This window comes from Sprattus sprattus (genome assembly GCF_963457725.1).
Source record: "Sprattus sprattus genome assembly, chromosome: 17".
NCBI lineage: Eukaryota > Metazoa > Chordata > Actinopteri > Clupeiformes > Clupeidae > Sprattus > Sprattus sprattus.
The window spans coordinates 26,970,602-26,996,585 of record NC_137915.1 but is presented as its reverse complement, the minus strand read 5'-3'; the positions used below and the strand labels follow the sequence as shown (position 1 = coordinate 26,996,585).

The 25,984-nt window shown below is 39.9% G+C and overlaps 1 protein-coding gene across 1 annotated transcript in view; it reads left to right on the top strand.

The window, feature by feature from the left end:
• sugct (succinyl-CoA:glutarate-CoA transferase) overlaps window positions 1-18,280 on the top strand; it is a gene marked incomplete at both ends in the record, with an annotated part of 86,263 nt that extends 67,983 nt beyond the window's left edge. Inside the window, 6 exons of the mRNA XM_080854850.1 lie at window positions 914-1,009; window positions 12,825-12,896; window positions 13,271-13,368; window positions 14,186-14,288; window positions 14,839-14,902; window positions 18,114-18,280. Of these exons, the coding sequence (XP_080710976.1) occupies window positions 914-1,009; window positions 12,825-12,896; window positions 13,271-13,368; window positions 14,186-14,288; window positions 14,839-14,902; window positions 18,114-18,280 (600 nt within the window). The remainder of the gene's footprint in view (window positions 1-913; window positions 1,010-12,824; window positions 12,897-13,270; window positions 13,369-14,185; window positions 14,289-14,838; window positions 14,903-18,113) is intronic.
• Window positions 18,281-25,984: the final 7,704 nt, after the last annotated feature.

Sequence of the window (25,984 nt, the reverse complement as noted above, 5' to 3'; positions counted from 1 at the left end):
TTGGATGTACTGCACATGGATATGACGTCAACGCGTAGGCAAGGATAGCCAGCGTGAGCAGCTCAGAGCACACTTTTGCGTTTTCAACCCTTTAGACGGGAACGTGACGGTGGAGCGTTTTTAAGATTTCCACTCTGGAGGGTGGGTTCATTTCTTTGCGTTTTCAAGCCCCAAAAACGCTGTCGCCGTCTAAACGAAAGGCACATCTGATAAAATATTTTGTCGTTTTCACCCGGGAGCGTTGTCGTGTAAAGCCACCCTTACTCTTAACACCTGTCAGGCTGGGACATGGTCACGCTCTAACTCTAAACACCTGTCAGGCTGGGTCATCGACATAATGAGGTTGACTGCCATGGTGTAATACACTCTTATCACTCTGATATGCAAACAATATGGCCTTGCACCTCTGGTGAAAATGCAAAGTGTGTTTGCTCTACAGCAGCAGAGGATATAACCCGTGCCCAACACATTACCCATTATACAGCCCTGAAGCTGATAACACTCAATGACTCTTTGGCTCAGACTGTTTATTAACACATTTCTAGCCCACCTGTTGTGCCAAGAGGACAGGTGCCGGGTAGCCTCAACATTAAACATCCCATTCCATAGTTAACATGGGAGTGTATAGAGTACATTAAACATCCCATAGTTAACATGGCCATGTATAGAGTACATGAAACATCCCATAGTTAACATGGCCATGTATAGAGTACATGAAACATCCCATAATTAACATGTCAGTTATCAGCTGTCCAGTAGGAGAGGACGTTTTATATGTTGCCCTGTCAGCACTTTTGACTGCATAATGAGCTATTTATCCGCTTGATCACCTTACTAGAATGTGTTTGTTTGAGCTTAATAATATAATTTCTAACCTGTTCTCCTTTTCGTTCTCTCTGTTTCGATCTTTTAGGTGGCTTGTCTAACACATATTGCTTCAAACTACCTTAATACAAAGAAGGAGGCAAAACGCTGGGGCACTGCCCATGAGAGCATTGTGCCTTATCAGGTATGTATATTTATCTGTAATGATGATCAAAGTCATAGTAAAGTTGACCTTAAATATCAGCCTGACAATTATCAACTATCATTGAACAGTCATCCTTGACCCCCTGACCCGAGTCTCTTTATAATCCTTATCTAGTCAGGAAGGTAAGGAGTTTTGATCTCATCACTGATGGTTACTCTCTGAATGACCTGCCTCTTCCCATAAACTATCGCACTGAGAGGCCCAAGTGGAGATGACACTTGTAAAGTCAGCAACATTGCTGGCAATGCCCCTGAACAAAATAGATTAATTTATCTATAATCTCAATTCAATTCTTTATGTTACTTTATCATACAAACATAATAGCAATTGACAACACAGCCTGCACTGTAAAACGTAACAACTGTCCTTACTGAAAACATACAATTAATTGGACTCAGTTTTTGTTTTTTGTTGAGTTTACTTGTCTAAACTGAGTGTTATTCAATTTTTTGGTAAAAAAGTTAACAAACTCACTGCAATCTAGTAAACTACACTTAAACAGCTTAAGTTTGCTTAAGTTTGTGGTACAAGCTTAAGCTACAAGTTAAAATAACCATTAAAATAAAGTAAACTGCACTTAAACTGCTTAACCCTGTGCTACAAGCTCTGTCATTATATATATGATACCTGCATATTGAGTAAAATTAACTCACATTTTATTTCTTGTCCTCCTAACTTGTCTGAACTAAGTAGCCTATTGAATTTTAGATAAAGCCTACTTTAATCAACCAATTCAAGTAAACTGTAAGCCTAGCCAATGCTACTTGATTTGCATAAGTTTGTGCTATACTGAATAAATAGGCTGCTATTATTGTGCCTATTTTTGAGATCAAAAAGGCTATCTTGAGGACTTGCAATATTGTCTTTACACTGACCAGTTTGTCTTAACCTTACAGGACCGAAAAAATACTTGACTATATGCAAGAGTCTATTATTACATGCAGCCAAACAAAATACAAAGCAAGAGGTCACTTTATAAAAGCCCATAGCCTAGAAAGCACAATGCATACAGGGGTCCAGGGCCCAAAGAATCACAAGAAAACTCAAGTGAGCTCATGTAAGTATTAAATTCCCCAATAAAAGATAAAAACAATGGTTTCCTTTCCAGGGATTAGCATAGATTAGCATTCTCTTGAAAGGCGCCCTATAAATAAAATGTAGCCTATTATTATTATTAGTGAATGTAGAATTTCCAGATGAAACGAAGTAGCCTAAGTAAGGCTAATTATGAAGTCCTTTTTAGTGACATCATTGTCCTTAGGAAATCCTAAGCAAACCTTATTTAGCGTTTAGATAAACTCTCTAAAAATGCTCCTCCTAACAAAGTTGGGAAAGTACAGTGTACAGTGTGCATTCCCAGAGCAGTCGGGGCTTTTACGTCTGTTGGTGACGTCAGCCCAGAAGATAGGCATTACTGGTGCATTCTTGCGACGAACGTTAGATCGACGAAGCAAGCCACAAAACAGAGCATCTCTGGCATTTCGGTTATTGGAGTAGAACGGCGACTCGGACGGTGCACTCATTTACAACTTCTGCTGGTAAGTAACATGCTCCTTAATATAACAGATGTAGAGCTGACATTTCAATGTTTGTCCCCTCAAATGCTAGTTTATTGCTTGATACGGACCAGCTAGCCTGCTAGCTTCGATTTCAGGGCTAGTTCCTTCAGTTGCCGCGCATTTGCAAATTTGTACTAAACCAATTGTTCGATTAATAATGTTTTTCTAACCAGCAACTTGCATCTATATGCTATACACATAAATACACTGTATTGCTAAACTGTGTCTAGGTAAAATGGGTTATATTAACTCAAGTGTCAATGATTTTCGAATTTGAACGGTTAGCTATCTAGCTAGCTTAGATAGCTTTTCTCAAGGCAGATAGCAGGCTTAATCATAATAAGTTCCTCTGTAACTTTCCAGAGGGAAGACTAAGACGCTATAGATAAGCTGCTCTTTTATACAAATGCAGATTTTGGCTACATGCGGGCATTTTACTTGATGTCAGCCTAGTTTTACTAGTTAAGTAATTTTGCTGAAATGGTCGGCATGTCATGAAGTCACCTTTGCCTCCATGTTGTGTTGAAAAAAAATCACTGTTGAAGCCTAATCATAGTGTTGTATCCTAATGAGTCATTCTGTCTTTCTTTTGTTGCCGAATCAGATGGAAGAGAGGAATGCATTGGCCTTGTAAGTCCTGCACATTTGTCGCATCCAAAAGAGGGCAGCTGCTGAAGCATTGTAGACTAAAGCATGGTGGTCTTACCAGATCTTGCCCAATACTATGCCTCCATCAACAGTGCTTATGCACATTCAAATCGTTCAATGCCCTGAAAGTGCACTTATCCAAAATTCACTCTCAGATCACACACACTGAAGAAAGAGCGCATGAGCACATATTTAACTGTCAGCTGTGTGAGTTTAATGAGACATGTACAGAACAGGACTTTCTCAGACACTTGCGCCAACATCTGAAATTATTCCAAAAAATTGAATGCCCCTTTTTAGACTGCGATTTTGAGACAAATGTCTATTCTACTTTTAACACACATAAAAGTAGAAATCATAATCAGACCTCTATTGATGTTAATCTGGCGTTCAAGCCAGAGATAGTTTCCCAGCACTCCTGCTCTGAAGAGAGCGCTCCTGTTGCATCTTTAGATGAACTCACTAGTGAGGATGAGGAAATGGCAGACATTGATGTTCAGGACTTTGATATTCAAATGGAGCACAATTTAGCATCATTGTTCCTTAAAATGCAAGCATTTTGGAACATCCCTGAGAGTGCAACGCAAGAAGTAGTACAGGAAATCAGTCAACTATTTGTACTTTCTGAACCTTTAGTGTATACTGCCATTGAGGGGATTCTCAAACAGCATTATCCTGATGTTGACAGTGGTGTTATCAAGGAGATAATGAGGGCTGTTGCTGAGACAAATGCATTTCTGAAGCACACATCTACAGGGGGGTCTCTTTCAACGTCTAGAAGGAGAGAATCTTTTTTTGCCAAAGAATTTCCAGTAGTGGAACCTGTGGAATATGGCAGTAAGCGTGGTCAAACATTAGTTTACATTCCATTGCTTCAAATGCTCCAAGCTTTGCTGAGAAAAGATGAGATTTTAGACAAGTTTCTTTCTGCAAGTTGCTCCCAATTGGGTGAGTTTTGTGACCACAGGGATGGTTCTGCTTTTCACAACAATGCCATACTCGCTGGTGAGGAGTTCAGAATTGCCCTTGGCTTATATATTGATGATTTTGAGGTTGCAAACCCATTGGGGACAGCAAGGGAAAAGCACAAATTGTGTGCTATATACTGGACTCTAGCTAATCTTGCTCCAAAGTACCGCTCATGTCTTCATGCCATACAGTTAGCAGTTTTATGCAAGGCTACTGTAATTAGGGAAAAAGGATACAGTGAGGTTCTGCAGCCCCTCATAAAAGACCTGGTATCATTAGAGGAGCATGGGGTTTACATTGAGAAGCTAGGTACAAGCGTAAAGGGAACTGTGTTGTATGTCGCAGCTGACAATCTGGCTGCCCATTCCCTTGCTGGGTTTCAGGAGAGCTTTTCTGGTCACAGGGTGTGCAGGTTTTGCATGGCTAGTAAGGAGGAGATTCAGAATTTTGAGGTCAGCTCAGGATATTTCACATGTTCAGGATGTGATACAGGACTCCTCTAAGGCACGGGAATATGGAGTTAAAAGAGAGTGTATTCTTACAAAGAATCTCTGTTATTTCCATGCTGTTCATGGATATCCGCCCGATATATTACATGATTTTCTGGAGGGAATTGTACCTTATGAGTTAGCTCTGTGCATTAAAGATCTGATAAAGAAGAAATACATTAGCCTTGAAGGGTTGAATCATGCAATCAAGGAATTCCCATATTCCTTCTCAGACAAAGTCAATAAACCCCATGAGATTCCAAAGACCTTGGCTTCAAAAGTGACCATAGGGGGAAATGGACACGACAATTGGTGTCTGATTCGATTGCTCCTGCTAATGATAGGACATCTTGTGCCAGAGGGGGATGAAACCTGGGAAGTCTTAATGGTGCTAAAAGACATTTTGGAAATGGCTGTTTCTCCGAAATTCACAGAGGAGTCTTTGTATCTCCTGGAAAACAAGGTCTCTGAGCATAGACACCTACTTTTGGCTGCTTTCCCCGGTTGCAGGGTTCGTCCGAAGCACCACTATATAGAGCACTATGAAAGTCAGCTGGTGAAAGTCTTTGGGCCGTTAATTGATATGTGGACCATGAGGTTTGAGGGGAAGCATAGTTTTTTCAAAAAAGTCATCCATGACACTAAAAACTTCAAAACTGTTGCCCTCACCTTGGCTAGAAGACATCAGAAGATGGTAGCATGACACTTAGATGCAACTTCGTTCTTCAAGCCAGAGCTTCAGGTGCATAGTGTGAAAAGTGCATTGCTCACTTCATTGCCAGGGAACATTCAGGATTGTGTGCAGCAAAGGTACGGTGCACATAAAACCGTTCTCTTGGCAGCATCAATTATAGTTGATGGGATTAAATATGTGGCTGGTATGGTGGTTTCTGTAGGATCCTGTGCAGGGCTCCCTGAATTCAAACAGATTAAGAAGTTGCTCATCATAAACACAGACGCAGTCTTCATTTGCAGGCCAATGATTGCCTGGTATCATGAGCAGATGAAGGTTAATGAGAATATAGTTAAAATTTGAGGTAGCTCCTTATGTGATTGGAACGGTCTCTGTGTGTGTGTGTGTGTGTGTGTGTGTGTGTGTGTGTGTGTGTGTGCGCGCGCGCGCATGTGTTCAAGTGTGTGCGTGTGTGTGTAAGTAAAAGAGAGAGAACAGCACCCCACCACCCCCCATCAAACAACACACACACAGTCCCCCCGAAACACACAAAAACAGAAGGAGCAGGTTGGCTTTTAGTTTGTTCTGTGTTGCCAGTGATGGTCCTGTTCCCGATCATCAGTCAAAAGTGTCCCGACAAGAAGTAATATTGGAGAGCATGTATGAGATCAATGGGGATTTATGTACTGTTCTTATGCCGTTTTATAACATTACAACACACTGTTGTTTTGAAGGTGTTGTTTTATAACTGAGTTGAATTCATTGTTAAAAGACATGTGGAAAAAAATGTGTAATGCTTTGGTTTTGTCTGATCAGACCAATACATTTATCAGATGTGAAAAACCATAGTTTACAATCGTACAATCAGAGTCTTTTGGCTTCCAGTTCTATTCAGAGGAAATAGGAATATTCAGTGTTTGGAGTATATAGTTAACATCAGTACTCAGTACATTCTTAAATACAAGACCTGTGTAACACCTTATCCTGTGTATTTAGGAATGAAGTTCTGTTGTTTACTATATTTTCATAGGGAGCATAGAACTGGAAGCCAAAAGACTCCAATTGTAAGATTGTAAACTATGGTTTTTAGTATATAGTAAACATTTCAGTGATGTCATAAGGTCAATGGATTAGTCTGATCAGAGATTATTATTTATTATTATTATGTTTTTAAGTCAAGTTAAATTTTGGACAATTTTTTTCCTTTCCATACAGTGGAAACAAGATGTTTCTGTTTTTTTATTGAGAATATAGTGTTTGTGATGCTTTTCCACAAGAGTATTTTCCATTTGTGTGCCTGCTGCTTACTCTTCAGAAGTTCAATAAACTTACGTATTTCCAGGTAATCGGTTTCCTCATTTTATCCAAGTTCACAGAACTTACAATTGCAGGGTTTTTGAGTTCAATTTACTTAAAAGAATGTAGTATTGCTGATTGCTTTTTACTCATGTACTTGAGTTATGAGAACTTAGTTTCCTTGGTAAGTGCCTTTATTTGTGTCAAGTTCACTTTACTTCAGTGTGCCAAGTACACTAAACTTAGTTTTCTCACTTAAAAGAATGTAGTATTGCTGATTGTTTTTTACTCATGTACTTGAGTTATGAGAACTTAGTTTCTTTGGTAAATGCCTTTATTTGTGTCAAGTTCACTTTACTTCAGTGTGCCAAGTACACTAAACTTAGGGCGTATTCACACCTACCCCGTTTGGTCCGGACCAAACGACCAAACGGACCAGATTTTCGTTGGTTCGGACCTTTTGGGATGGTCTGAATACAAACCACCGAACTCTGGTCCGGACCAAACAAGCGGACCGAGACCGAGCTGAAAGGTCGGACTCAGTCCGGATCAAACAACCCTGGTGCGGACCTTTTGGAGGTGTGAAAGCAGACTGGACCTAATCCCAGACTTTTTGCTATTTTGTACCTCGGGGGCTTCCGTCGTTGGTCTGGTGTTGCTGGGTAACAGAGTGTAAAGTGCTACTGTTACCGGTATTAATTTGTCAAACTTTTGGGAAAAACGAAAAATCTTAATACAATGAGTAGGGGACAAACCTGGGCCGAGGAGGAGACCCGTGCGCTTGTGGACATTTGGACAGATGCCCACATTTCATATATGTTGGAGCGTACACATAAAAACGCGACGTATTTGGCATATTTTCTGAGAAAATGAAAGAGGTTTCAATCGTTCGCCTGATCAGTGCAGGCTCAAACTGAAAAAACTACGCCAGACGTAGGCCTAGGCCTATATAAAAATTCGGGACACCCTGTCAAAAAGTGGTTCTTCCAGTGATGCCAAGCTGAAGTTCAAATACTGGCGGCGGCCGTCTTTATTTAAAATTCGCCGTGCATATGTAAACTATAGCGTTTTTGCCGGTTTCCAGGGTCAAATTCAAAACTGACACCTAGCTGGCTCCATGCACCATCGAATTACCTTTAAAAAGAGCCCAGATTTAAGAAATTTGAACTTAGCCTACTACTTGAGAGAAACAAGAGCATTAAATGTATATCGCGGGTGCATATAAACATGAGAGGGAGAGAGAGAGATGATGGAGGAGTGATTAAGAGAGGGTAGGCTATATGGATTCAGCTCTGCTCAGCTCTCTACAGCAGCAATAACATTGTTACACAGTTGTGAAAATAGCAAAACATTGAAAATGCATATAGATTTGATAATATGTGACCTGATCCAGCAAAATGAGTCACAGTGACCAAGAACTCAAAATTGAGATATTGGTATCTTTGGAAAGATGGGAAAATAAGCTTTTAAATGGTGTATTGGTCAAAGTCCTATCTTAAACGGTTGTGAAGTTACATTAATTTGAATGATGGTGTGGCAGCACCTTTTTCCAACTGAAAACCTGAGATAATCGCATTTTAGTTTTCCGTCCGTTTTTTGATGACCTCTTCAGTAATCCTTGGCATCCAGAGCTACACCCAGTGTTTTTACAACATGATTTTACTTAAGGCATTTAGATACTTAGAAAAGGCTATTAAATTGGACTGAAACATCAATTATTTCAAAATATTTATTACATATTATTCAATATTTATCAAATAATTCAATAATAATTTAAGGCGCGTTTTACAGAGATTCAATTCATTTAAATTCAATACAATTCAATTCAGCTGATTTGACACACTCATGTCCAAAACAACAAAAGACAGAACAGATATATATTAAAAAGGACTATAAAAACATAAGTAGATCAAATGTCACATACAAACATACATACATTTTAGGTACAATAGTGTGTCCTCAGTCTGGATGTGTAACAGGAACATTGATGAATACCTCCAAAGATTGTACAGACATACAATATTTTCGCTTTAAAGCCTTTGAGACAGTGGCAAAATGCCAGTGTGTGTGTGTATGTGTATGTGGCAGAGAGACATTGACTATTATATACATGTATCTACATAGAGAGAGAGAGAGGGAGACTGAGAGAGAGTCAAAACAGACGTACTACATTTTCGCTTTAAAGCCTTTGAGAGAGTGGCAAAATGTCAGTGAGTGAGTGTTCAGTGTGTGTGTGTGTGTGTGTGTGTGTGGCAGAGAGACATTGACTATATACATGTATCTACATAGAGAGAGAGAGGGAGAGAGAGGAAGACTGAGAGAGAGTCAGTGAGTTAGTGAGAGAGTGTGTGTGGCATAAACACAGAGACACATAGTTGGAATCATATTTCTTGTTGCAATCACGTTTCTTAGCTTCTTTCTCAGTGGAACAGCTCACCTTCCCAGCTGGTTTTGGGCATGTAATGTCCCTTGTATTGTCGGTGCAAAACTCACGAATGTGTTGGTAAAGATAGTCCTGACGTTTCAAATCCAAACCAGGAGGATTGACAGCAGGGGGCCTCTGCATTGGTGGTGCATCCTCTTTGAGCAGGCATATTCCACGTTCCTCAGAATTGGCAAATTCCTTGTAGAACACCCACCCAGGATAGTCTTTGGTCATTCTGAAAATACAGAAGATTGAGAAAAAAAAATGAGTAAATCATCCATCCTTACAAACACACACACACTTTAACAATTACCTACATCAACGGCTTATTTACATAATTTCAGCACACAAATGCTCAGTAATAAGCAAGGATGTAGTGGTAGCTAAACGCAAGTAAACACAGTTTATCCACATCTTAATAGAGTTTATGTGCCAAATGCAACTATTAACATTGCCAAATCCCACTGCATTATCCTGATTTAAGATTGAACCCACCTGGCCTGGAAGCCATCAGACTATGATAAAGATTAAGTTTAAAAGTATACAGGCCTTACAGGATTAATATCACAGCAATAACCTTCCATCATCAAACATGTCTGCATGTCTTTTTAAACATCTGATTCTGCATAGCCTACTACATTTACCCCCCTCTTATTGTACCACTACGACATTTAACTCGTGGGGTCAAGCCGTGTTCCTTGTAGTGTTTAAGTAGAGCTGTCAGTTTATTCTGGCTGATTCTGAAATTAAACGGGAACATCACGTAAACTACTGTCAGTAAAATCAAGAACATACTTCTGATCAGTCGCATAAGTGTAATGGTTGTAAAGCCTACTTACCAATGTATGAACTTGAATGTTTCACGGCAAATTCTTCTTCCATCCAAGTAATATTCCGACCTTTGATGTTGACGCTCTCGTTGGATTTTCTTCGTCGAACAAGTGCGTTTATCATTCTGGAAGTGACAGCTGATCTTCCCCAGAAGAATTAGGTCTTTCTCGTATTCAGAAAGAGACGCCATGGATCAATACATCCAAAGTAGTCTTTCACCAGCTTTATCCAGTCTTCCTGGCCAGTAGCAGAGCGCAAATTAGAGGCGCCAACGGAGTTTAACGCATTAGCTATTTCACATTCTTTAGATAACGACATTACCAATCACACGGTATGGTACACCTTACCAAACACACGTAATGCACACTACACTTTAAAAATGACAAGGTTGAATACAAAGTATTAAGTGAAACGCGAACTTTTTGAGGAGATATTTTGGAGAAAATGTTGCTAGCATTAGACTTCAGTATCACTGCTAATCTGACAGGATGGTAGGTGGACCAATCGCGTCGCACAAGGCTGTAAACAGGGCTTCCTATTGGCAATTGAGGAGGCTCTGTGAACATTTTGATAGGTTTAATAAGAAAGGACTTGACGTTTTCACACCATATTTGGATAACTGAGAGCATGACGTGTCAGGGGATACCAAAACATAGGAAAATCCTCGTGCGAAATCCTTGGTTGAGCCGGCTGGTAAAACAGCGTTATTCGAGACATTCTTTGTAAGATTAAGAGTTGCAAGTCAACCTAAACAGCCATTTAAGTGCATTTTCGCAATTACTGTGACGATGAAACTTTGGGAGGTTCATTTTGAAGACCTTTTCTTTCATATAAGGTAAAAAAAAAAAAAATCTATATTTTCAATATTTCTTACTGTAAACGGCCATATCTCAAAATAGAACGTTGCGACTTCCGACTCATTTCGCTAGAGCGGGTCACATATTAGCAATAACGGCACGGAAAGCGTCCATGAACTGTCTTAGCACATTGTGTTGCGTGTGTCGGTTCTTCTGACCAATAGCTGAACGACCTCGGGGCGCGTGGCTTTGTTGACAGAATTTGGTCCGTTTACTGAAACGTACAGTCTGAAAGCGAACCGCACCAAAAAAAAAAAAAAAAGGTTCGGACCAAAGCAAGTGAACTATCGGACTTTCCTGGTCTGAATACGCCCTTAGTTTTCTCTTATTTTCACAACTGAAGTGAACTGAGTATTGCCTACTCACCGTGTGCTAGTTTATTTTAAGTGAACAAAACACTCAGTTTAACTTAAAAAAATAAGTTATTTTACTCAATTTTTTCAAGGTAATCGGTTTCCACAATTTTTTTAAGTAAAGTTAACTTATCAGGTTTTACAGTGTGGTTTGTTAAGCATATTTAGGCAGTAGTATAGTTTATTTAAATAGAGGAAAAGATCCTGACTCAGGCTGATCGGAGAATGCATGGTCCCTGTGACACACCGGTATTCCGCTCGTGGTGACGTTGCTTCATGCAAATGTCGATCCAGATGATGTCAATCCACATGGCCTTATCTCTAGATCCTGGAAAACCAGTGGGCAGCTCACAGGTGGTTAACCACGCTGTGGAGTAGGGTGTCATAGTGCTCCTCAGTATTACAGTCGGTCGTGGTGGCAAGAGGACGGAACAGGTGTCTCAGTCTCTCCCTCCTTCCCTAGCTCCCATGTTAGAAACGATCAAAGACCCTCCTCATCTCGTTGCAGAGCAGAGCGTTAGTGTCCCAAACAGCCGCTCCAACTCTTTGTATAACATATTGCATATTATAACACGGGTAGATGGAATCCACCATTCTGAGAGTGAGTTCCGGGGTGTGCTATATTCAACGGTATAGTAACTGTACGACCTGTTTTCATCTACCTGAGCGTTCCAAATCAGTGCGCACTCAAAAGAAAATATCTAACTAAGATGGCGGCGTGTTGTGGCTAATGTAGTGGGGAATGTTTCATGTGAATTAAGCTATCTACACGACTTTTTATATGTCTAAATTGACTCGGTTAGTTGTTTCTATGCTACACGAATGTTGCAGAGTATTGTAAGTCTTTACTGAAAGTCTCGAATATTATTTGTAGGTGACTTTTAGCGCTTAGACCAAAAACCCATTGAAACACACGTAGCTTTTGTGCTAGGTCTAACAGATGTGAATGCTTTTTGTCTGTTGCATAGCAACAGCCACACAAAGGGGGACTATTTTCTCTTGGCTACTGAAATGCGATACACAACGTTTGGTGTCTACAACTTTTTTTGTGCTGAAAGGCAGCTTACTGTTTACTTTAATTGTACTTAATATTTATAAAGTCGCTGGCAACCGTGTTATAAAAGCAATAAGGTACTCGAGTCAGTACGGTATCGTCAATAATGTACTTGTTCGAGGGAGTTGTTAGGCAAACCCTCGAACAAGTACATTATTGACGATACCGTACTGCCTCTTGAACCTTATTGCTTAAGTATATGACACATGTATAATCTGTATGTATGCTGCTATCCACTGTGCATAGTGTAAGATAACACTTCTGCTGTAGTACTTGTTTTCGGATACTACTTATCTGCAAATAATATTGTTTTGTGAATCTACTTCTAAAATGCATTGCTTTCGCTTTGTACCTACATTCTGCACATTCTCAAAGTTGAATCCAATCTAATCTAATAAATATTTACACTTACTTTTAACCAGTTGATCTGCAGTTAGTATAGTCAATCAAACTTGAGCATTAGGTCTCATTGCTCTTAGAATGTAAAAGCTTGGCAAAATGAAACAAAGCATTGTTACATCTCACACTTAAAAATTGCAAAGCTAGCCTTAAAATAAAGCAAATTAACTTAAACATCACTCTATCACCATGTTAATATGCTAGGACAACTAATGAAGTGCTGGGTGTTTTATGGTGATCAGGGCTTCAAAACCAGTGATGGATTTCTTGTTGTTGCTGCTGGGAATGATCAACAGTTTGTCAAAGTCTGCAAGGTAAGCAGCCTTATCTCTACAGAATACAGAATGTAAATTTGACCAAATGTTCTATTCAGAATGTATCGGTGCGACTATGTCATTAGTATAGATTGTAAGGATTTGGGGATGGCTAGTAAAACCAGTTAGCAAGAAAGCTGGTTCTTGTTACAGTATGTACTGGCTCGTGTTTATTATTGCAAGAAGTTATTCGGGAGAGTAAATAACGTGTTGCAAAGTTCAGAAATAGCATCAGAGCAAGGAAGTTAATTTATAAAAGATAAAGCTAAGGGGAAATGTATTTATTTTATTATTATTTTTCAGAGCAGTTCCCTGTGTTTTTTCTGTCTGAACTTGCTCTGCCTCTTGTTTTGCAATGTATCTGAAACATTCAGGTCCTTAGCCTTGACTACTTGGCGGATGATCCCAAATATAAGACCAACACATTGAGAGTGCAACACCGGGATGAGCTTCTGCAGGCTCTCTCCAAGAGGTGACACCAGTGCATTGCATGCAACGTATCTTGCACACTACTCCATTCGTGATACACAGTCAGTCACTACAAACTAGAAGTGTGTATTACACAGTCAGTCACTACAAACTAATGGTCACAGCTCCTGAAACCTTTGGTGTCATTAATACAGCACTGAACAGAACACACTGGACATAACTTATTAAGTCCACAAAGGTGTGTACAGTAAACAGAACTGTTACAAAGAACAGTGCAATAGCCAGGAGATAATTAGTGTTTTTTGTTGTTGTAAGCTCTGTGAAAGGAGCAAGTGCGGCAAGTACACTGCTAGTGCCAATACTAGTGGTTCGGGAACAAGGTGTTGCTCAATAACTTCACTAATACTTTTTACTACCTGATATAAGAAACCATTTGTCTTCAAAGTGAGGGTAGGAAGGAGTTAGTCTGGTTCCCACCTAAGTTCTCTCTAAGACTGGGACGTTTCCTAATGCCTTACCAAGGAAGGGATCATGTAATTGAGCCGTTACGTACTGATTTTATTCATTTCACAACCTTACCCTAACCCTCTATTCATTTCACAACTTGTAGAACACCCACTGCTACATATCCTCTTGTAATGACACATTATGCAATATGGCAGTCTTTGTGGGGTTGGTTAAGGATATCTCCACGGCTGGGATTCTTTGCTTTTCTGTGAGAGTACATAAAATGGCATCACAAATTGGTGTCCAGAAGATGTTTTTGTTTTCTAGGTAGCTAGCTATGTTAGCTACCTGTGTATGGCCTTGGTTATTGTTGCGGTTTTATATTAATCTTATTGGACCATGTCTTGCTTCAGGTTCTCAGAAGACACAACAGATGAGTGGATAAGGAGGTTTGATGGGACCGGTGTCCCCGTTGGACCCATCAATAATATTCAGCAGGTGTTTTCAGACCCTCAGGTAAAAGTCACCCACCCCCTAACACACACACCCAACACCTCAAGTTGGTAAACAGGTGTAGGTGCAAAACTGATTAATTAATCTTGGAGTAACACTGCAAACCATTACCTGGTATTGTACTACTAATGTATTACCATTACTCTACTAAGGCCCCTCATTTGAAAGGGCAGGGTGCATTGGGCTCAGCACATACACACTGACGTCATACACACACATTATAAGTCTATGCACACCCAGTGGGAAGGGTTGCACAGAATTGAACACAGGTTTTTGTGCACAGGTAAAACATCATATTCATTTCAGGGTGTCACTGAATTGGTGTTTTCTAAGCCAATCATACCAACAGGAATTCTGATGTGCTGTGATGACACCCAAAACAGCTAGTTTATTATTATTTTGGCTTGTAGGACATTGATGAAATTAAAGTTTGGCCGTGTTGAAAGTGTTTATAATGATAGAAATAGGACTTTGATCTGTAACTCACCAATGGCAGTAGAGTCCTGTCTGACTCTTACAGATTCCAGTAATGCATGTTTTTGTCTTCTGTTAGGTCAGTCAAAATGGACTCATACTGGAGATGGAGCACCCCACATCAGGCACAATCCGTGTACCAGGTTAGTCAAAACACATGCATGACTTAGGTTCCAATCCTTAGTTGTTAGAACCATGGGATGTTCATCATCCTCAAGTGACCAGGGAACCTGGGGTCTTCCAACAGGTCCAGAAACTTTGGGTATATTCAAAACAATTATACTTTTTTGTGCTTCTTTGTGCTTCTTTCTTCAGTTTTGGAGTAGTAAATACAGTGCATTTATGCCTGAAAACAAGCCCACTGCAGACAGAAAGCTCTATACTTTAGGCACTGCACTGAAACGTTAGCAGTTAACAGTAGGTAACATTGCCATTTTATCAGTATTAATGCCTTAGCAAAATGTGACATAGAAGGAGATGAGGAGGGAGAGGCTGCCCGACATGGTGTGTGGGAATGTTGTTTATGTTAAGTATGTTTTGTTGAGTTATCTTGAGTTATAGTTGGCTGACTTGGTGCATGACAATTTTAGTTATACAAGGATAGCAAAGGTGTCTGGATACAACAACAGTACACAACTGCCTGGCCTCCAACCAGAGTATTGAATCATCTACACTCTGGGGAGCTACAGAAAATACTGAATGCAAACCAGATAGATCCTTATGAACCACTATGCATGTGTTAATGTGGATAGATTCTTGTTAATCACTATGCATGTGTTAATGTGGATAGATCCTTATGAATCACTATGCATGTGTTAATGTGGATAGATCCTTATGAATCACTATGCATGTGTTAATGTGGATAGATCCTTATGAATCACTATGCATGTGTTAATGTGGATAGATCCTTATGAATCACTATGCATGTGTTAATGTGGATAGATCCTTATGAATCACTATGCATGTGTTAATGTGGATAGATCCTTATGAATCACTATGCATGTGTTAATGTGGATAGATCCTTATGAATCACTATGCATGTGTTAATGTGGATAGATCCTTATGAATCACTATGCATGTGTTAATGTGGATAGATCCTTATGAATCACTATGCATGTGTTAATGTGGATAGATCTGTAATGGAGACCATAGAGTGAGGAACTTTCTTGAGAATAGTCTTCCAATTGATCACTGTTTCATTTTAGCCCACTAATATATTATGTGTTGTATATTTTAGGTTTATATTGTAGTACATTATATCATATGCCATGTGTAATTGTACATAGATGTTTATTGCTCATTTAATTATGTGTCTAATTAATTATATTTAACTGTATGTTATTCATTTCTAATAAAGGCTTTCATGTAATGTAACTAGGGCTGTGAAACGATTACAATTTTTTAATCAAATTAATCGCAGGTTTCTGTGAATCGCAGGTTTCTTAATCATGATTATTATACGGCTCTTCAGAACGTTCCAAAAAGTACCGTTGATTTGAATGGGCCATACCTACGTCATAGGTCACATTCATTCCTGATAACATACCGCTGCGAAAATTAATCACCGCTGTCATTGGCAACGGGTTTTGTACTTCTAATTCACATCTTTCATATCATTCCGCCAGAAGTCCAGTCATTTTAACGCAACAGTAGACAGTAATTTGAAGTCAGCAATTAATGGGTTGCTATGCAACACCTGAAACTTCAAAGTTCTATTTGCTTGAAGAACTATTTATTTCTAAACGGGACTCATGAAACGGCAACTAAATCATTAAAAAGAGGTATGTTGGAGGAATGTCTTCTGTCGTTTTTGGCTAGTAACCGTATAATAAGCGGGATAATGTATTGTCCGTCGGTCATTCTCCAAAAATAATTCCCTTCAGGACGAAACAACTCGCTGCGCGTCGGGGTGTTGTTCTCCCCGTCGGGAATTATTTATGGAGAATGACCTCCGGACAATACATTATCCCTTACTTAATCACATATTTTTCTCTGTATATTTTTGTGAGAAAAAGATGTATGAGAAAAGACGGATTATACATTTAAAATGTTTTCTTTTTTTATTTATAAAAAAACTAAAATAATAATGCTGCAAATGCTGCAAAGCAATAATCTTTGCTATTCCATATTGGACATTAATACATCTAAAATGATGATCCTTATGTAATGATATGGCTTTGTATCTAATCACCGGTTATTGCTCTCAGGTTCTGCCTTATGCATACTGTTGTGTTCTGTAATACTGTTCTATATTGTGCTACCACTAGGAGGCACTGTTCCGCAATCAATCCTAGCTAACTTACTTACATAGAGCAGAAGAAGTGTGAGTCTCAATGCTACCAGCGTACTTTCATGCTGCTGACAGTTCTCATAAAGAGTGTTAATATCATCCTGCTTGTCGTTATTCTGAAGCTTCACTACACCACACATACCTTGGAATACCCAGGAGCAGGTTGCCCGTTCACAAAATGCTACAAAGATTAAAATAAAAAAAAGTTCATTATGGCCTTTTGGGACGTTTTGTTCAAGATTGATACAGTATATTAAGCTAGCTCATTTGCTATCGCTAGCTAAGATAGCTAAGTGTGCAACCTTACAGACGGTAACATTAACATTTTGACAGTAACATTAACATTTTATTTTAACATTAACACATTTGTTGGAGAGACTAGTTATGTACTTGTAGTCGTTATAATACTAGTTGACATGAACCATAACTGCTTGGGGGTGTTCTCAACTAGATAGCATAGCTAGTTCGCTAGCTGGCAAGCTCAAGAAGCTTCATTTACTTTGGAGCAGACATGTGTGTTTGTTGATCTTTGATACATTTAGTTGGGAACGGGGTCTCCCACACTGTTAAATCCACAGCTGGCTCCTTTCCTCCTTTGTTTTGGGCTTTAGAAATGCGGAAAAAAGCGTTGTGTCGCTCTAAAATCTCAGGGTACCTTGTGTCAGATCTACAAGACCCGTATGAACACCGTTTCACCATGCTCATTAGACCTCGAGGCTGTCTGACCCTCTTCTTTTATATTAGTAGAGGTTGCTCAGGTAGGATTGGACGAGGGCCGCTTTAGGGAGGAGTTTCGCGAACGGTCGATTGTGGGTTTATTGGAAGCTCATTCGGCACATGCATTAAATTAGTAAAAAAAAAATAACGGATTAATCCTGTAAATGAATCATAACGCGTTACACCAACACAACACCAACGGCAATATGAAAGTCACAGTCAAAATCAGTTTATTTGGCACAAACGACACACAGCAACACACACCTGCTCTCACACGATAACAAGTTGAAGTAGGTTGTAGACAGTTTTTATCAGAATACAATAATTGCCTATCCTTTCTTTTTTAGGTCCAGCTGTTCGCTTCAGCAACTTTGAATTCGACAGGCCAGTACCGCCTCCTGTTATTGGTCAGCATACTGTGCAGGTTCTTAGAGACACTCTGGGATACAACGATGATGTCATCCATGAGCTTTTGAAGCTGAAGACGATTGAACAGCATGAAGTTCAACTGTAGTGTGTGAAGCCTCCTGCCTCAAAGACAGGAAGCCCTCAAGAACCATGAAGCCATAGCTGGGAAAATGTCACTACACCATAACATGATTTTGTTTTTAATAATATGATTCTAGCAATATGGTCATCCCAAGAGTTTGTGAGTGGGGCTTAGGATATTTTTTATCCTGTGTTTTTGTAAATAATTTCCAGGGTAATAATCATAGCGCCAACTATTAATTTTGCAATTACACAATATGGACCTATACACATAGTTGTAATGTTAGAAATACTGTATAACCTTGTCTTACCGGTGTGTACAAACTCATTTGATATTAACAAGACATATTGAAAAATGTCGATGCCAAGGTGTGCCAGTTTTTCTTTTCGAAATTTAAAATAGTGAATTGTAGTCCAACCTACTTTTAAGATCACATCCTGCCATGAGTCTCTGATGACCAAGATCTGTTGGCATGTTTTCACACATTATAGATTGAATATTTGACATTTTCCTTTAAAATATGGAGTTAGACTAGAGTGTAGGGTATGAGGAATTTTGGAGAGCCTTATTTATCTTTTTCTTATCTTCTTTCCAAAGACAGATACAGAAAGGGTTATTTCATTTAGAGAAGTAGATTTGTTTGTATTGTAAAACCCCTAAAACCCCGTTTGCCCACTGGGAATTTAAGATAAGGTTTCCTTCCTCATAATTCATGTTTCCCGATAAAGTGTGATTTATCCATTTTCATTTGCCCTAATTTTGTTTAAATTAAAGGAGCCATATTAATTATATTTTTTAGATCTGGACACAACATAATACCAACTGGGATCCACTTAAACATACTATGTCTCTTTGCTTAACTCCCCCAGAGTTCTCCAAGCGAGGGATGCCCTCTGGTCGTCAATAAATTGGGAAGTTTACTCTATCTGTGTGTGTTGCCTGGTCTTTAAAAACCTCTACGACACAGTGGCTTTGTCAGCAGGATTTCTAACTCTGACGTGAACAGGAGGACTGAAGAAGGGATCCTAAAAAGCCGCTGAGGGGGACCCTCTGAGGTCTCTGGAAAAGCCCATTTAGTGGCTGAAATAAGCCACATGGGTCCTTGACGGGTACCCAGATCTGTGAGTAGAGCCCATAATTATATTACATACATTATCTATATTAATGTGGTTGAGGCAATGTAGCTGACTGTTGAAGATACCTAACATCTGAGTCGACCAAAGTGTGCCAACCATGGTAGCTTATATTTTTTCTTAGACTGTGTCCCAATTCAACCCCTTGAGCCCTTCGAGCCCCGACTTGCAGGGCTTAGGGCGCCACACTGACAAAATCAGCAGAATCCAGAGCACTGAAAGTGCCCGGATGATGCCCCCAAAACGGTCAAAAATAATAGTGTGATTTCATGCTCACTACTCGCCCTAACGGGCGCCATCTTGGCTACGTACGGAACAGGAGGAGCCCAAGCCAGCTTTTCACTTTTTTACGAAAACAATGGCGGACATGATGGTTAGCGGTGGCTACGGTGGCAGAGGCTGTAGATCACCAGGCTACAGACCGTAAATGTAAATATCAGCAGTAATTAAACAACTGTACTGATATTAAATGTACTACTAAAATGCCATTATCAAATTAAAGCCAGTGACATGAGTAATTTGGTTGATTTCACGATGTATAGGCTACCGACAGTTAGCATACCAAGCTAGGTAGCATTACCATTAGAATTGCATGGCAGTTATGCTAGATAGCTGGCTATTTAGTTTTCGCGGGAATCGCGAGCAGATTTGCGTCCGTCACTTCCACCAGGTGCTTAACGTAAGTGTTCTATTTGATAAAGCACCCCTGAGCGACGGGAAGTGCACTGTAGATGTCAGGGCCCTGTATTACAGGACACTGTATTACAGGGTCCTGTGCAAAGTGTAACATTGAGACACACTGTGTGTGTGTAGTAAACAGCTTCCTGTGTGAGGTTCCCGCAGTGAATGGAATTAAATAAAACATTGTTTGGAAGATCCCATGGTATGGTGCATGTCTGTCTTTTGTTCTAAGGGTGAGGAAATTGGAACATAAAAATACGTAAGGGGCATCTATGGGGAGTCATCACAGTACACAAGCCAGAGTTCCTGCTGGAGCATTGTCCCAAGGATCTTAAAGGATACACAGGCACAAGCCGGTTTAATAACTCGATTATGATGTCACAAAAATTGACATTTCGCAAAAGCCCCGCCCCCTTAATTACTGTTGCTACGTCCAACAAAACTCCCAGGACTGTCAACCAAAAAGCCATGGCGAGGACAGGGGCAAAGTGCTATATCTGTCAGTTTCAGTGATTCTTTTTGGAGTTTTATCTCCGCGATATCCTCCAGATCAAGGCAAAAGGGACTGCAATATGCAGTGGAAGGATATAACCATACTCATTAAATGCAAGCAGCACAACCTTGTAGACCAGTCATGTTCCTGCACTGCTGAGTAAGTTCTGTATCTTATATTTCAAGCTAGCTTCTAATAACCTACAAATATTATTTATTACAGTGCATAAAATGCTCTGTATTGTTATTCCTAGGCTTATACCTCTTCTTCCTATTATTATTATTACAGTGTATGAAATGCCAGGTATTGTTATTCTTAGGCTTCTTATACTTATTCTTATTATTCTCTGTTCCAAACTTCTGCGCTTAATTCAGTTCGAACTTTGGTGCGTAGGTCTTGTAAAGGACACTTATGCTGTGTACTTTTCATTTTCCTGGACTTTAAAAAAAAAAATCCCATTGACTTAGGCCCTGTTCGAAAACTCTTAAAAGTAAGATAGCTGTCTTACTACCTTGGCGTCTGGTCAAGACCGGTGTCTTGCACAAGATATTTTTACGGGGTGAAGGTATCTAAAAAAAAAAAAGGTAAATGATAACATGTGACGTTGGTACTCTGAAAGAACGTTAGGCTATCTTACGTAGGCTAACATGCTAATGATAGAAAGTAGGCTGACTGACGCCTCGCAAACCACATCAACCATTATTGCTGGTTACAATAACGGTGTTATCAGATAGTGCCGTGTCTATTTCTTGGTAACTTTAGAAAAAACGCAGAAAGATGTACATTTACATACAAAACACGACCATCAGCTCTCCATCTTTCTCTCTATCCCTCTCAGTCTACTTTCTCTCACACTCCATCTCTCTACTTTCTCTCCTTCTTTCAATATTTTCCCTCTTCACTCTCTCTTTATCTCATTATACATAGCCACTCCTGTTACTCCTGTTCAATCTTCTTCCTTCAATTCCTACTCTTTTTTTCCCTTCTTTTCTTTCTTTAACGTACAGGTATTTCCCTCAGTACAAAATACCTATTTTTAATGATTTTGTTGCCGTTTCGTGATTTCCGCTAAGTAATAATAGTTGTTGACGCAAATAGAACTTATAACTTTTTAGTCTTTTCGCAGCGGTGAATATCTAGAAATGACGGACCTGCGAACGTTGGGGTAGCCCATTCAAATCAACGGAATAGTTTGGAACATTCTGAAGAGCCGTATAATAATATAATATAAATCCTGTGATCTTGAAGGTTGTCATGGTGATGGCGCCTGGTATGGCTGCCTCGGTGTGATGGCCCGCACTTCTGTGAATGTCTTTATTCCTAATCAGTCATTAATTCAGTTAATTGCGAATCAACTCGATTTATTTTGATTTATTGTTAGTAACTGTGTCATAACGCCTCAACCCCGACTTTTTCCGTATTTTACTATTTTGTTATTGTTGTGTTGCTATGGTGACGACGTCGCCAATTATTTTTACGAGGGATGAGCTACTTTACATCAGGGACTCAACACCATCGGACTTATGTCCCAACTTTGTTGCCTCTTCTTACGATTTGCTGGACTTACAAATCAAAGGCCCTGGCCACGTAACGAGACGGAGACGTAGAGGTAAAAGAGCTGGAGCCCTAGTGCGCTTTCGGAAGAGAGGAGTACAGCCGCCTCCTGGTCGCGTCTCCCGGTGCGCCACAGAGAGCGACCCTTCCTGCAGTGCCTGCAGTGCACCCTCCACTCAGCAGATCACCTCCCAGCAGCTGCTGCCTCATAGCTCTCAACATGGGGAAGAGGAGTGCAGTCATGTGCCCTCCACCGCACATTGCCGGCCTCTGCCCGCCTTCGAGCTGGAGATCACCTCCACCCGGCCCGTCGTGCATGCTGCACATCAACAGCAACTGCCAGCAACACAGCGGGAGTCTGCCCTGGTCTCTGAGACATTGGAAGACTTCGATGGAGCAGCGGAGAAGGCCAAATCATCACCATGGGTCCCGACACTCAATGCTTCGGTGCAGCACATCCACCCTGAGCTGCCTGTGATGCCGTACTCTGGCTGTCCATGGACTGATTCGATCAACTCGCCGTCTACGGTTGCTGAGATCTCGGTTATAGGACACCAACTCCCTACACTACCGATGCTTCGCTTTTATTGCAATGGACTGAATGCTGCTGTCGCTTCAGCTACGCCAGAACACCGGAAAACAAACTTTCCCATTCCTGTTCTGACAACAAATAGGAAGAATCGATTACATCGAGCCTATGGGGTAAATCAGTCAAATCATTTATCTATATCTAGACAACCTCAACGTTGCAGCTAGTTCCACTCCCTCAAGAAAGAGGGACATTAAGCCTATATCAGATAGACCACCTAAATCACACTTAGTGGCACTGAAACCCCAGAAACTCCCTTTAGTTAATTCTGGCACACCATTCATGGCAAAGTTTGCACTCTTTAATGTTAGATCTCTTTCAGGAAAGTCTTTCCTAATTAATGATCTTATTTGTTCCAACAAATTGGATTTTTTTTATTTCTGACAGAAACTTGATTTCGAGTTTTTGAATGCTACCAGAACAAACAAAAAAGGAGGAGGAATAGCCTTCCTGTTTAAAGCTTTGTTTCAGTATAAACAAATGTCATTCGGTGATTTTAAGACATTTGAGTATCTATGTGCTCTCATAAAAACCACCCCTCAGACTCTCTTACTGACTATCTATAGACCTCCCAAACAGTCTGTTAGTATTTTTCTTGAGGAATTCAGCGAACTCTTATCAGTCATTTGCATTGAATTTGATTATATAATTTTAACAGGTGATTTTAACCTGCATATAGACAACATAGACAATAAGTACACTGAAGACTTGATTGCCCTAACAGACACTTTTAGTCTTACTCAACATGTGCAGGGGCCAACTCACTCTCTGGGACACACTCTAGATCTTGTTATTACAAGGGGCCTTTCTGCATCTGTATATGTGAAAGATGTAGCATTGTCAGACCATTTCTGTGTATTCTTTGATGTATCTATGCCTTTTCCTATCCATACCAATCAGATGACGATTGAAAAGCGTATCATCAATGAGAACACAGCTACTCTATTTGAGTCAACACTATCATCTATTCGCACGTTTGAACCCTTGCCTGTCCCTGAGCAGCAGTCAAATCTAACAGATTGTTTAATGGACACCTTTATTTCACAAATGACACATGTCATGGACCATGTTGCCCCTGTGAAAATAAAAAAAATCACCAACAAAAGCAATGCTCCATGGCTACTAAACCCCATAGTCAAATCCCTTAAAAGATAATGCAGGAAAACTGAGAGGAAATGGCGGAAACAAAAACTCACAATCCACTATTGTATCTACAAAGAAACACTCCACAAGTATAATTCTGAAATATACAAGGCTAGGAAATCCTTCTTCTCGAACACCATCAGTAGAAATATTAACAACTCCAAGGTGCTGTTTTCAATTGTGGAAAAACTTACATCTCCTGTCTTTCAGTTTCCCATTGAGTTTATCTCTACTGAAGCCTGCAATGACTTTGCAGCTTTCTTTAATAATAAGATTTACAATACAAGAGCTAGCATATCATGTACAAACCTTACAAAGCCTGGACCCATAGAAGGAATACCAAACAATGTAATGTCAGAATTTTCTATTATAGACAGTACAATCCTTCTAAAAACTGTACAAGCTCTGAATTCATCAACTTGCAGTTTGGATGTTCTGCCAACACAGTTCTTTAAATCTGTCTTCCATCTCCTAATCACAGATCATCTCCAGATCAAGCCAAAAGGGACTGCAATATGCAGTGGAAGGATATATCCAAAATATTAAGATCTACAACAAAGTGGACACAACAATAATTGAAGCAAAGGCATACAGGTCTCAATAAAAAAAAAAATAGAAACCCTATGATACGACCTCTTCATTGAAATGCAACCAGCACAACCTTGTAGACTAGTCATGTTATTTCACCACTGGGTAAGATCTGTATATAATATTTCAAGCTAGCTAATAACCTCCAAAGATAGATTATTCTCTTATTTATATGAAGTGACCACAAATATGACAACCCATCCATTCAGTGACCACCCTGGCACTTCTCTCCCACATCTGTGTTGTAGCCTTAGTTTATGGTTGGGGTAACCGCCTCTGTACAATTTGTTTTTTTGCAGCCTGCAAGCCAAACGTCAAGCTGTTTCTCAGTGAACTTCATTTGGGAGTCATCATTAAGCAATAACAGTCTTGGGTGTAAAGGAATGTCAACTTCCAATAAGTCAGTCAAAATTAATTTTACCTCCCAAAAAGATTGGACTTCTTGGCAGTCCCAAACCATGTGTCTAAAAGTGCCAGGAATCTCTTCCTTGCACAATGTGTAACTTTCTTATAATAGGATGGATTTGTACAGCCGACCCCCAGGGTACACCATAAGCACGTAATGCTGACCGTAACTGTATGTATAGAACAAATAAAGACTTGGGTATAACAAAGAGTTGAGTAAGTTATTGAAAGCTATTAGGCCCATATATATCCCCAAGAGTATGAATACCTGCAGAAGCCCATGAATGTGATTGAAATGACCTTTTTCCATAAGACTTATTTTTTCATTTTTTTTTTTTTGCTTTTTTAATGCCTTTATTTGGACAGGAATGACAGGAAGTGATTACAGGAAGCAAGGCGGAGAGAGGACTGAAAAATTACATCAGCCCAGACTTGAACCTGTGTCCCCGTGGGCAATGAAGCCTGTTATTGGGGGGACTTATCAGCTTGCGCCACGTGCCCCCCAGACACTCCTGTTCTATCTTCTTTCAATTACTCTGTCCATCAATTCCTACTCTTTTTCAACTGTCAGCCTTCTTGACTTCAGTGCTCTATCCTCCCTCACACTCCATCTCTCTGTTTTACTCATTTTCTCTCCTTTCATTACTTTCCCTCTTCACTCTCCCTTTATCTCATTATCCATAGCCACTTCTGTTCACTCTTATTGCTCTCTTGTTGTACCTTATGCATACATTCGGATACTCAGAAGTGGTTGCCCTTTCACAAAATGCTACAAAAAAGATTAAAATACAATTATTCTACAGAGAGGGCACACTTGCGTTGGAGCAATGTAGGCGATCTTTTGGCAAGCTCTGAGAGGTAACTTTTCTCGTTTCAATATCAGGGGCCCGTGGTGCTATCACTAGCTCGCCGGAGAAATCAACTGACTGAATTTACATTTGAGCAGACATATGCGTGTTTGTTGATCTTTGCTAGATTGAGTTAGGAGTGAAGTTTTACACAATGTCTAATCCACAGCTGGCACATTTCCTCCTGTGTTTTGGGCTTTGTAAATGCGGGGGGGAAATGACGCTTCCCTCTAATCTCTCAGGGTACCTTGTGTCTGTTCTACAAGTCCCGTAGGCACACCGTTGCACCATGTT